We start from the raw sequence: 13,588 nt of genomic DNA on the forward strand, positions 1-13,588 counted from the left end.
AATCAGATATCTTGAAATTATGGATCCGAATGTCTCTCTCCATCCATCCACATGTCTCTGTTTTTCTGTCTCTCTTTCTCGGTCTGTCTCTGTCTCTTTCTCTTTGTCTCTCTCAGTCTCTGTCTATCTGTCTGTCTCTGTCTCCCTCCCTCCCTCCCCCTCTCTCTGTCTCTGTCTCTACAGCCAGCCATTTCATTTCTTCAGATTTGTGGAGTGATTCTGCTCAATTTTCTCACACTTTTTTTGAAAAGGGGGGGGGGGATTGATGAATGCACCAGGCTCCAATTCTCTTTTAGATCCTTTTTTCCACCTTAGATCTCAGAGAAATGACAAAAGCATGAAAGGAATGAATAAAAATCACCTGGCCTAACGATGAAATTAGAGCAGCTATGGCGATCGATATCAGAAAACATGAACGGTTTTTTTAAAAAAGTGGGAAAGAAAAATGGAAAGCAAGGTGCTGAATACCAAGGATGACATGAACTTAGTTAAGGGGAAAATCTCTCTCTCTCTCTCTCTCTCTCTCTCTCTTTCTCATCTATCTATCTATCTATCTATCTATCTATCTATCTATCTATCTATCTATCTATCTATCTACAGTATCTATCTATCTATCTATCTATCTATCTATCTATCTGTCTGTCTGTCTGTCTGTCTGTCTGTCTGTCTGTCTGTCTGTCTGTCTGTCTGTCTGTCTGTCTGTCTGTCTATCTACCTACAGTATCTATCTATCTATCTATCTATCTATCTATCTATCTATCTATCTATCTATCTATCTATCTATCTATCTATCTATACCTACCTACCTATCATCCACCTATCAATCATGCTCTCTCAATCTAATCTAATCTAATCTAATCTATCCATCCAGTCAAGTACGTATTGATTGTATACAAAGATATAACAAGTTCAAATCCCAGGAGGGCATGGCTGGCTGATGAAGCCAGAACAAGGCCGGAATAGATCTATCCTAGTCTTCCTTAATTTTCAAATTCAGCAAAAACATGTGACAGATATAATAATGTGTATACACATGATACTAGTAAGAGAGCAACATTAGGAGAGGGGATGGATGGGTACCCTCTGGTGCACTTATGCACGCCCCTTACTGACCTCTTAGGAATCAGGAGAGGACAACAGTGGATAGTCTAAGGGTAAAGTTTTGGGGTTTAGGTGATGATACTACAGAGTCTGGTAGTGAGTTCCATGCATTAACTACTCGGTGAATAAAGTCGTATTTCCTGCAGTCGTGTTTGGAGCAATTTACTTTAAGTTTGTATATGTTGTGTGCTCATGTGTTGTTGTGGTTGAAGCTGAAGTAGTCATTGACAGGAAGGACATTGCAGCAAATGATTTTATGGGCTACTGTTAGATCGTGTTGAAGGCGAGTAGTGCTAAGCTTTCTAAACCAAGGGGTTTTTTTCCATTGGCATTGTTTAAATTTGCATTTAATTTTGTGGCACTTGTGGTTGAAGGGTTGAAGCTGACATGTTCAAAAGTGAGTGTAGGGATGACCTGGCCCCACCATTCATTTGTCTTGTTGACGAGGTGTTGGAATTATCTTATCTTATCACATTGTTCTAAGTGGATGTGGAAATGCAAGAAAAGTAGCTGTTCAAAGACTGTTGAATTGTCAGGGTTTGACCATGTAAGAAAAATTCCCCAGACCAAGAGAATAAAAGCTAAAAAACTTTATTAACCACATGATATATATCAAACATAACATATATCAAACATAACATAAAGATTTCAAAGATTCCAGCATGATCATACAGTATCATACAGGGACCAAAAGAAGTCACGGGAAAAATACCCGTGAACCTCAAAAGGTAACGTACCTAACTTCAAGAATCATCTTATATAGAATTTTCATGCCTGGTTTACACCCCCTTCTTCCTGTCCATATATGGGGTTGTCTTGCATCCAATTTCATCATAGTTCCTCGGAACTCTCTAGATTAATCCATCAAGTTGTTGCCCTGCCTTTATGAATGTTTCTTGGCCTAAAAAATAGGATTTCTTCATCTCTGATACAGGATGTAAACATGTTATTGTACTGTTTGCTTTTCTGGCAAGATCCGCTGTCCAAAAGGATCTGAAGTTTAGTACTCTTGTTTAGTCTTGTATCTATCTAGGCCTTAGATGCCTAGATTATATAGATAATTCTCACAGACCATCAAAACCTCTGGACAAGGTTGATTAGGCAACAATATTGAAACTTAGATTTACAATGAAAAAGCTGTGGTTTTTCAGAGGTCTGTCCAGTAGTGGGTTCCTACCGGAGCGCTCCAGTGTTCTGGTCTGGTAGCGGCCCGCCAATTGCATAAATCTGGCGCGACAATTCCAGTCTGTCTTTGCCGGTCGGTACATGTCACCATCTTTTTTTAGGAACATAGAAGACTGACGGCAGAAAAAGACCTCCTGGTCCATCTAGTCTGCCCTTATACTATTTCCTGTATTTTATATTAGGATGGATCTATGTTTATCCCAGGCATTTCATTTCTGTCGTCTGGTTACAACTCTTTCTGCATGACATCCTCTTTCAATATCTTATCTTCATTATATCTTATTTGCATTATGCATTTTTATTCTTATTTCTTATAATCTGTCAATTATTTCATTTATTCTTTGTTTATACATCTATATCTACATCTATCTATCCATCCATCCATCCATCTATCTAGCATCCATTTATCTATCAATCCACCCACCCACCCACCCACCCACCCACCCACCCACCCACCCACCCACCTATCTATCTATCTATCTATCAATCTATCTATCTATCTATCATCCATTTATCTATCAATCCATCTATCCATCCATCTATCAATCTATCTATCTTTAATTTTAGTGTTTTGAATGAGAAAGTGAACCCAAGAACAAGGGGACACAATCTGAGATCAGTTGGGGGAAAGATCAGAAGCAACGTGAGAAAATATTATTTGACTGAAAGAGTAGCAGATGCTTGGAACAAACTTCCAGTGGACGCAGTTGGTCAATCCACAGTAACTGAATTTAAACATGCCTGGGATAAGCATAGATCCATCCTAAGATAAAATACAGGAAATAGTATAAGGGCAGACTAGGTGGACCATGAGGTCTTTTTCTGCCGTCAATCTTCTATGTTTCTGTGTTTCTATCTCTCCAAAGAGTGACAGGCAGGAACAAACCAGGAGCCTTTCACCCCTGTGTCAGAGAGACACTTATAGCACTGCCAGAAATATTTTTTCCCAGCATAGAGACAGGTTATGTTTTTGGGTTTTTTTAAAAAAAAAACGTATCCCATGCATTGAGATTGCCTGCTCACACCCTGCTGTTTTTCATTTGGTTGTACTTTGATTTGAACTGCCCTTCCCTCGGTTTCAGAGAAACATCCGAAACGGCTTTGAAAATTTCCTTATTTTCTTTCCGTGGAAATTATAACACACAACTCATGCGGGCTGGAGGAGCCGTTTACCTTTCACAGCTGCTATTATTAGCTCATTTTAGGTCTCCGGGGTGAGAAGCCAGAGGCAAAAGGAATGAGTTCATCACAAAAGCTTGGAGACACACAAACACACACACAAGCACACACAGATAGAGAAAGGAAAACATCCACCTAAATAGAAACATAGAAACATAGAAGATTGATGGCAGAAAAAGACCTCCTGGTCCATCTAGTCTGCCCTTATACTATTTCCTGTGTTTTATCTTACAATGGATCTATGTTTATCCCAGGCATGTTTAAATTCAGTGACTGTGGATTTACCGACCACGTCTGCTGGAAGTTTGTTCCAAGCCTCTACTACTCTTTCAGTGAAATAATATTTTCTCACCTTACTTCTAATCTTTCCCCAACTAACCTCAGATTGTGCCCCCTTATTCTTGTATTCATTTTCCTATTAAAAACACTTCCCTCCTGGACCTTATTTAACCCTTTCACATATTTAAATGTTTCGATCATGTCCCCCCTTTCCCTTCTGTCCTCCAGACTATACAGATGGAGTCCATGAAGTCTTTCCTGATACGTTTTATGCTTAAGACCTTCCACCATTTTTGTACCCCGTCTTTGGACCCGTTCAATTTTATCAATATCATTTTGTAGGTGCACTCTCCAGAACTGAATATAGTATTATTCCAAATGTGGTCCCACCAGCACTCTATACAGCGGGATCACAATATCCCTCTTCCTGCTTGTTATACCTCTAGTTATGCAGCCAAGCATTCTACTTCCTTTCCCTACTGCCTGACTGTTGTTTTGGGAAAACAAAATCATTTTGTCGACTCAAAAAAAAAAAAAAGCATAAGTACAAGGGTAAATTATTTCCAAATAACTTTTACAATAGAGTAGAATAGAATAGCATTTTATTGGTCAAGTGTGATTGGACACACAAGGAATTTGTGTTGGTGCATATGCTCTCAGCGTACATAAAAGAAAAAAGATGCATTTGTCAAGAATCATGTAGTACAACACTTAATGATTGTCATTGTCATTTATTTGAACCATTGCATGTTGAAATGTTACACCAAAGCTGTCTTGATTCCAAACAGCCCCACCACTAAAGGCTGGTGAAAATGACTTTTTCCACCAGCAATTCATTGCACTCTCAGCTGGAGACAATAAGTAGCATCCCTGTGGTCCCTTCTGCAGGAGAAGACTAGATCAACTGGATTTTTTAAAGAGAAAATAGACGAAGAGCCTTCTCGGATCACATGCCCACATTAGGGTACCTCCAAAGCAGGGCCTCATCAGACGTCTTCTGAGCAATCGGCAGTTTTTCTCCCACTCCTCTACCTATAGTTTAAGGATGTTTTCTTGTTATGTCTTTGTCTAGAATCATAGTTTGAGTTTGAGTTTAATTGGATTTGTATACTGTCCCTCTCCGAGGACTCGGGGCGGCTCACAGCATATACAAAACTCCCCCAATAATAAACCACTCTACCATCTGTCCGTCCATTACCCTGGGGGGGGGAAACTATTGACCCCCTCAGAGAGGGTGTGCAACTTGGGCGTCCTCCTCGATCCACAGCTGACATTGGAACATCATCTTTCGGCTGTGGCGAGGAGGGCGTTTGCCCAGGTTCGCCTGGTGCACCAGTTGCGGCCCTATTTGGACAGGGAGTCATTGCTCACAGTCACTCATGCCCTCATCACCTCGAGGTTCGATTACTGCAATGCTCTCTACATAGGGCTACCTTTAAAAAGTGTTCGGAAACTCCAGATCGTGCAGAACGCGGCCGCGAGAGCCATCGTGGGGCTTCCCAGATTCGCCCACGTATCTACAACACTCCGTGGCTTGCATTGGCTGCCGATCAGTTTCCGGTCACAATTCAAAGTGTTGGTCATGACCTTTAAAGCCCTACATGGCATTGGACCAGAGTACCTCCGGAACCGCCTGCTACCGCACGAATCCCAGCGGCCGATAAGGTCCCACAGAGTTGGCCTTCTACGGGTCCCGTCGACTAAACAATGTCGTCTGGCGGGCCCCAGGGGAAGAGCCATCTCTGTGGCAGCCCCGGCCCTCTGGAATCAACTCCCCCCGGAGATTAGAACTGCTCCCACCCTCCTTGTCTTCCGTAAACTACTTAAGACCCACCTATACCGCCAGGCATGGGGGATTTGAGACACCTTTCCCCCAGGCTTATTATAATTTATGTTTGGTATATATGTAGGTATGTCTGCTTAAAAATGGGGTTTTCTTAACTACTTTAAATTTTTAAATTGTAAATTATTAGATTTGTTATGAATTGTTTTATTATGTTGTGAACCGCCCCGGTTTGGTTTTTAATTATGATAGGGTTTTAGTTTTTTTAATATTAGATTTGTGCCAGTATAATATTGTTTTTATCGTTGTTGTGAGCCGCCCCGAGTCTTCGGGGAGGGGCGGCATACAAATCTAATAAATAATAATAATAATAATAATAATAATAATAATAATAATTATTATTATTATTATTATTATTATTATTATTATTATTATTATTATTATTACTACTACGCCCTGGTCCGACCACACCTGGAGTACTGTATTCAGTTCTGGTCACCACACTTCAAAAGAGACATTGAAACTCTGGAGAAGGTGCAAAAAAGAGCAACCAAGATGATTAAGGGATTGGAAAGCAAGACTTACAAAGAGAGACTGAGGGAACTGGGCATGGATAGCCTAGAGAAAAGGAGGGCCAGAGCGGACATGATAGCAGTCTACAAGTATACGAGGGGATGTCACAGAGAGGAGGGGATCACTTTATTCTCCAGGGCACCAGAGGGCCAAACGAGGAACAACAGCTGGAAGCTGACCAAGGAGAGATTCAACATGGAGATAAGGAGGAACTTCCTGACGGTCAGAGCGATCAACCAGTGGAACAACCTACCAGCGGACGTTGTGAACTCCAATACTCTGGACATTTTTAAGAGAAGATTGAACTGCCACTTGACTGGTGTACTATAGGGTTCCTGCTTGGGCAGAGGGTTGAACTCGATAGCCTTCATGGTCCCTTTCAACTCTAACAATCAATCAATCAATCAATCAATCAATAAAACAATCTAATTAATAATACATTAACAAACAATCCTTAAAATTCTGATTTTAAAAACTTCCACTAACAATTCATTCGACAATCATACAAGAAACATTCATTGGTCAGGGGTAAGATCTAAAAACCCCAGGCCTGGTGGCAAAGATGAGTTTTTAAACTCTTTTGGAAGGCAAGGAGGGTGGGGGCAGTGCGAATCTCCGGGAGGAGCTGATTCCAGAAAGCCGGTGCCCCCACAGAGAAGGCTCTTCTCCTAGGTCATGCCAGCTGACATTGTTTGGTCAATAGGACCCTAAGGAGACCAACTCTGTGGGACCTCACTGGTCGCTGGGATTCGTGCGGCAGAAGGCGGTCTTGGAGGAATCATAGAGTTGGAAGGGGCCTCCAGGATCATCGGGTCCAACCCTCTGCTCAATGCAGGATTCAGTAAACCATCCCAGAAAGATGACTGTCCAGTCTTGTTTGAAGACCTCCAAGGAAGGCGAGGCCACCACCTCCTGTGGCAAACTGTTCCACCAGTTTATCACCCTTACCGTTAGAAAGTTTTTTCTGGTATCTCATCTAAATCTACTCCCTTGCAGTTTCATTCCATTGTTTCTAAGTCCTTCCATGTGCTAATGAGAACAATGCTGATCCCTCTGCTCTATGACAGCCCTTCAGATATTTGTAGACAGCTATCAAGTCTCCTCTCAGTCTTCTCCTTTGCAGACTAAATATACCTAGATCCTTTCCTTCTTTCCTTCTTCCCTTATCTATCTATCTATCTATCTATCTATCTATCTATCTATCTATCTATCTATCTATCTATCTTCTATCTATCTATCTATCATCTATCTATCTATCTATCTATCTATCTATCTATCTATCTATCTATCTATCTATCTATCTATCACCTATCTATCTATCTATCTATCTATCTATCTATCTATCTATCTATCTATCTATCATTTATCTATCTATCTATCTATCTATCTATCTATCTATCTATCTTCTATCTATCTATCATCTATCTATCTATCTATCTATCTATCTATCATTTATCTATCTATCTATCTATCTATCATTTATCTATCTATCTATCTATCTATCTATCTATCTATCTATCTATCTATCTATCTATCTATCTATCTATCATCTATCTATCTATCTATCTATCTATCATTTATCTATCTATCTATCTATCATTTATCTATCTATCTATCTATCTATCTATCTATCTATCTATCACCTATCTATCTATCTATCTATCTATCTATCTATCTATCTATCTATCTATTTATTAGATTTGTATGCCGCCCCTCTCCGTAGACTCGGGGCAGCTCACAACAACAATAAAACAATTCAAGACAAATCTAATAATTTAAAAACATTTAAAAAACCGTTATTAAAGCAGACATACACACAAACATACCATACATGAATTGTATAGGCCCGGGGGAGATGTCTCAATTCCCCCATGCCTAACTGCAGAGGTGTGTTTTAAGGAGTTTACGAAAGGCAAGGAGGGTGGGGGCAGTTCTAATCTCAGGGGGGAGTTGGTTCCAGAGGGTCGGGGCCGCCACAGAGAAGGCTCTTCCCCTGGGACCCGCCAAACGACATTGTTTAGTCGACAGGACCCGGAGAAGGCCAACTCTGTGGGACCTAATCGGTCGCTGGGATTCGTGCGGCAGAAAGTCCCGGAGATATTCTGGTCTGATGCCATGAAGGGCTTTATAGGTCATAACCAACACTTTGAATTGTGACCCGAAATTGATCGGCAACCAATGCAGACTGCGGAGTGTTGGTGTAATATGGGCATACCTTGGGAAGCCCATGATTACTCTCGCAGCTGCATTCTGCTGTTGAAGTCCACAGGGTTTAAAGTTGGACTCCCCTGATCTATAGTAGCTAGAATCGTAGAATCATAGAGTTGGAAGGGACCTCCAGGGTCATCGGGTCCAACCCACTGCTCAATGCAAGATACATTAAACCATTCCAGAAAGATGACTGTCCAGTCTCTGTTTGAAGACCTCCAGTGAATGCGAGCCTACCACCTCCTGTGGCAGACTGTTCCACCGGTTTATCACCCTTATCGCTAGAAAGTGTTTTCTGCTATCTCATCTAAATCTACTCCCTTGCAGTTTCATTCCATTGTTTCTAGTCCTTCCATCTGGTAATGAGAACAATGCTGATCCCTCTGCTCTGTGACAGCCCTTCAGATATTTGTAGACAGCTATCAAGTCTCCTCACAGTCTTCTCCTTTGCAGACTAAACCTCCCTAGATCCTTTAACCGTTCCTCATAGGACATGGTTTCCAGACCACTCACCATCCTTGTAACTCTCCTTTGAACTTACTCTAGTTTATCAATGTCCTTTTTAAATTGGGCCCCCCAGATGTGAACACAGTATTCCAAGTGTGGTCGTACCAAAGTCCTGTAGAGAGGAATAATAACTTCACATGAGCGAGATTCTATGCTCCTCTTGATGCATCCAGGATTGTGTTGGCCTTTTTTGCAGCTGCTTCACACAGTCGACTCATGTTTAATCTGTGATCTACCAATACACCCAGGTCCTTCTCACCTGTGTTCAGACCTATTCCTCCCATTCTATATGTGCTGTTTTTGTTATTTTCGTAATTTAAGTGTTCGGAAACTTCAGATCGTGCAGAATGCAGCTGCGAGAGCAATCATGGGCTTTCCCAAATATGCCCATGTCACACCAACACTCCGCAGTCTGCATTGGTTGCCAATCAGTTTCTGGTCACAATTCAAAGTGTTGGTTATGACCTATAAAGCCCTTCATGGCACCGGACCAGATTATCTCAGGGACCGCCTTCTGCGGCACAAATCCCAGCGACCAGTTAGGTCCCACAGAGTGGGTCTTCCCCGGGTCCCGTCAACTAAACAATGTCGCTTGGTGGGACCCAGGGGAAGAGCCTTCTCTGTGGCGGCCCCGGCCCTCTGGAACCAACTCCCCCCAGAGATTAGAATTGCCCCCACCCTCCTTGCCTTTCGTAAGCTACTTAAAACCCACCTCTGCCGCCAGGCATGGGGGAATTAAGATTCCTTCTCCCCCTAGGCCTTTACAATTGTATGTATGCTATGTTTGTATGTATGCTTGGTTTTTTATATTAAGGGGTTTTTAATTCGCTTTTAGTATTGGATTATTATTGTATACTGTTTATGATTGCTGTTAGCCGCCCCGAGTTTTCGGAGAGGGGCGGCATATAAATCCAATAAAACTAAACTAATAAAAACTATTTTATCCTTGGAACAAACTTCCAGCAGACGTGGTTGGGAAATCCACAGTAACTGAATTTAAACATGCCTGGGATAAACATATATCCATTGTAAGATAAAATACAGGAAATAGTAAAAGGGCAGACTAGATGGACCATGAGGTCTTTTTCTGCCATCAATCTTCTATGTTTCTATGTTTCTATTTTTGCCCAGATGTAGGATCTTGGCATTTCTCTCTGTCTAGATCAGTGATGGCTAATCTTTTTTCTTGTCACGTGCCAAAAGCTCACTCCCACACCCATAATGCAAAGCACACATGACGCCCTGTAGGTCCCGTCCCCTGAGGAAGTGCATGTGAACTATCCTCACCCTATGTGCATGCGACCCCCCCATCATAGGGAGTCGTGCGCACATGCGCGGGAGGCAGGAGTGACTACAATGAAAAAATACCCAGGCAGCACCAGGTTATCAGCTAGTAAGTAAATAAATATATGGCTAAAGGTACCCAGAAGTTTTTTAAAAAGAAGCATTTTATTTGCTTTAAGTAGCATACAGTGTTTTTTTATATATACATAAACCTTGGAGGGATTCAGCAGCTTTTCCAATCAGTCTAAGGTGGCCTTAAGTTCCTTGATGAATTATCAATGTAATTGATTAATCAGTCGACAAATAAATAAATAAATATATGATGAACGAGAAGGTCTTGGCATATTCAGGAAGAAACCCGAATATGCAAAGACCTTCATACCTCTACCCGTGAAAACCTACGAAAACAAACGTATCACATGTTTTTGCTCTATATATAATAAATAAACTTTGGAAGTGTTCTGTAGTTTTGCAATCTGTGTAAGGGCTTTTAGTTCCTAGATGAATTAGCAAGGTAATTAATTAATCAATAGATAAATATTTGAATGAGTATATGATTAAAGTGTCCAAAAGTGAAAACATGGACTTCATTTGCTTTGAAGGAGAATCATGCTTTTTTATATATATATATATAAACTTCGGAAGTGATCGGTAGTTTGGAACCTATCCATAGGCGGCCTTAACTCCTAGGTGAATTAGCAATGTAACTGATTGATCGATAGTGAGAGAAGTAAATAAACATATGAGTAAGAGAGCCAAGAAGTCGACCTCTGGAGCATCGTGAGAACTCCTGTTACAGGTTGTTGTGTGAAATCTTGATATGATTCCTTATCCTTAGTCTATGTATATCCCACAGAAAAAATAAAAATAAAATGAGAAAGGTATATTCCATCTTTATTCCAGCAGGAGGCTGCACATGACTGTTCTATAGAACAGCAAAGCCATTAGTGAAATATAGCATAGCAAGCACTGTGCTTGGGGAAGGTTGCACATTTAGTCCGAGGTGGGGTTTTGCAGAGAGGAAAAAAACCCGGTGGCATTTCAAAGCACTTTGGCTCATTTGGTTTGGGAGCTCAGTAGCTTTTTGACGGTGCTAAACATTGCCTTGGAGAGGACCCTCTGTTGTCCAAAAACTAATTTTTGGCTGGGGAATAAGGAAACCTTTGTGAAGCAACGTGAGAAAATATTATTTGACTGAAAGAGTAGTAGATGCTTGGAACAAACTTCCAGCAGACATGGTTGGTATATCCACAGGAACTGAATTTAAACATGCCTGGGATAAACATAGATCCATCCTAAGATAAAATACAGGAAATAGTATAAGGGCAGACTAGAGTCTTTGGTCGAGTCTTCGGAGAGGGGCAGCATTCAAATAGAATAAAATTATTATTATTATTATTATTATTATTATTATTATTATTATTATTATTATTATTAAATAAAACATATAAAACGTATCAGGAAAGACTTAATGAACTCAATCTGTATAGTCTGGAGGACAGAAGGAAAAGGGGGGACATGATCGAAACATTTAAATATATTAAAGGGTTAAATAAGGTCCAGGAGGGAAGTGTTTTTAATAGGAAAGTGAACACAAGAACAAGGGGACACAATCTGAAGTTAGTTGGGGGAAAGATCAAAAGCAACGTGAGAAAATATCATTTTACTGAAAGAGTAGTAGATCCTTGGAACAAACTTCCAGCAGACGTGGTTGGTAAATCCACAGTAACTGACTTCAAACATGCCTGGGATATACATATATCCATCCTAAGATAAAATACAGGAAATAGTATAAGGGCAGACTAGATGGACCATGAGGTCTTTTTCTGCGTTCAGTCTTCTATGTTTCTATTATTATTATTATTATTATTATTATTATTATTATTATTATTATTATTATTATTATTATTATATGGACCATGAAGTCTTTTCTGCCATCAATCTTCTATGTTTCTATTGGTTGTCTTGTTGGAAAGGAGGAAGGAATAGGGCAAGAATGAGAAGGGGAAGCGATTATTTCATTCATCCCAGGCTTCACATTCTGCATTCCGACAGGTATCAGTTGCAATCTGGTCCTTCCTTCAAGCCACGGCATTTTTAAGTTCATTAAACAGGAGATTTTTAATTTGCTTCTGGCCTTGGCTTCTGGCGTTCTTGAAAATGCAACCCTTCTTTTTCTCCTGTCTGTGCTACCCAAATCTTCCCCCTTTCCCTTCCTCTCCATCCTTTTTCAAGCATGAACAAGCTGAGCATGAGTGACACCTGTCTTCTCTCGTTTGCAATTTCTTATTTATTTTTATTTTTTTGGTCTTGGTTATTGTTCAAAAGAAACTGTCGCCTTTAAAAAATGCAAGCTTCTGGAAAGGTTTTGAAGATCGTTTGATGGCTTGGTCATAAATGGAGGCAATGGGCTCAAAATTCAGGACCAGGGAGCATCTTCACCTAGATACATTTTCTAGGAGGAAAAAAAAAGATAGGAAGGAGACTGTGTAATAGCTCTGATGATCCCCAGGCTGAGGTGCCTCTGCTTAACTGAACTGACAAGGAAATTGTGTTTCATTTTTGGTTTATTATTATTATTTTTAAGCATATCGATTAGCCAGGCACCAGCCTATCGGTTGGTGGACATGATGCAGGGGTCTACGTGAACCTTTCTGGTGCCAAGCTATGATCTACCACAGCTAAATGCTTAATGTTCCTATGGTCAAAGCTGGCCTGTAGATAAGATTGTCACGTCCTTTGTAAACAACACAAATAAGAGTTTTCCCCTGGGGAAACAGGTTTGTGGCTTCCTCTAGCTCTCTTGCCCTAATGCTCTGTAGTTTAAAATTCAGCAGGTTCCTCTTTTGTGCAGTGGTGGGTGTAAAAATCTGAAGAACCAGAGGAAAACAGGGTGCTATCTCCATCCCCAAGCTCTGATGATGGAAATTGTGTTTGTTTTTAAAAAAATGCAAGCTCAGGAAGGGTTAGGGTGGGGATGGAGAGACGGGGGTCTTAAAGGAACTTTGGGGTACCCTTGTGCCTTTTGACCAAAGGGGGCAAGGCAGTTGGAGGTGCAAATTAAAGTGGGGGCCCACCACTCATATAAATGATAGCATACATCTCAGATTCAGATCAAACACATGCAGTCTTCAACATTGTGCCGTTGAATTCAACAGTAACACGGTACAGCCAGCCACAAAATTCTCCCACTTCTTTCCTTTTAAGTTTGTGCTTCGTCGTGGTTTCTTTAGGAACCGAGATTTTTTGCAGTTTGGCTCTGTGTGGGTGAGAGAGGAATGAAATCCCACGTTCCCACCCCAATACAGATAACAATTCAGATATGGTACAACAGCCTGTAAAAATTGTAAATGCTATTTTTGCTTTTATTTTTTATTTTTCAACATATTTTTTTTTTGTGTGGTGGTTTTACAAAAAAAAAATCAGTAATCGTTCCCTTTTTTTTTTACACTTTCTTTTTTTTTCTGATTATTGGCAGATCTTGTACAG

At 40.6% G+C, this 13,588-nt stretch overlaps 2 protein-coding genes across 5 annotated transcripts in view; both read left to right on the top strand.

The window, feature by feature from the left end:
• The window catches only part of CTNNA2 (catenin alpha 2), a 361,600-nt gene that overhangs the window by 112,376 nt on the left and 235,636 nt on the right, over window positions 1-13,588 (top strand). The gene's annotated exons all lie outside the window — the stretch shown is intronic.
• LOC139169997 (guanine nucleotide exchange factor subunit RIC1-like) lies at window positions 6,960-7,798 on the top strand. Its single transcript, XM_070756700.1, has 2 exons — window positions 6,960-7,017; window positions 7,239-7,798. Exons 1-2 carry the CDS (start codon window positions 6,960-6,962, stop codon window positions 7,796-7,798), a joined length of 618 nt encoding a protein of 205 aa, XP_070612801.1.

The sequence above is a fragment of the Erythrolamprus reginae genome, chromosome 7 (assembly GCF_031021105.1).
Source record: "Erythrolamprus reginae isolate rEryReg1 chromosome 7, rEryReg1.hap1, whole genome shotgun sequence".
NCBI lineage: Eukaryota > Metazoa > Chordata > Lepidosauria > Squamata > Dipsadidae > Erythrolamprus > Erythrolamprus reginae.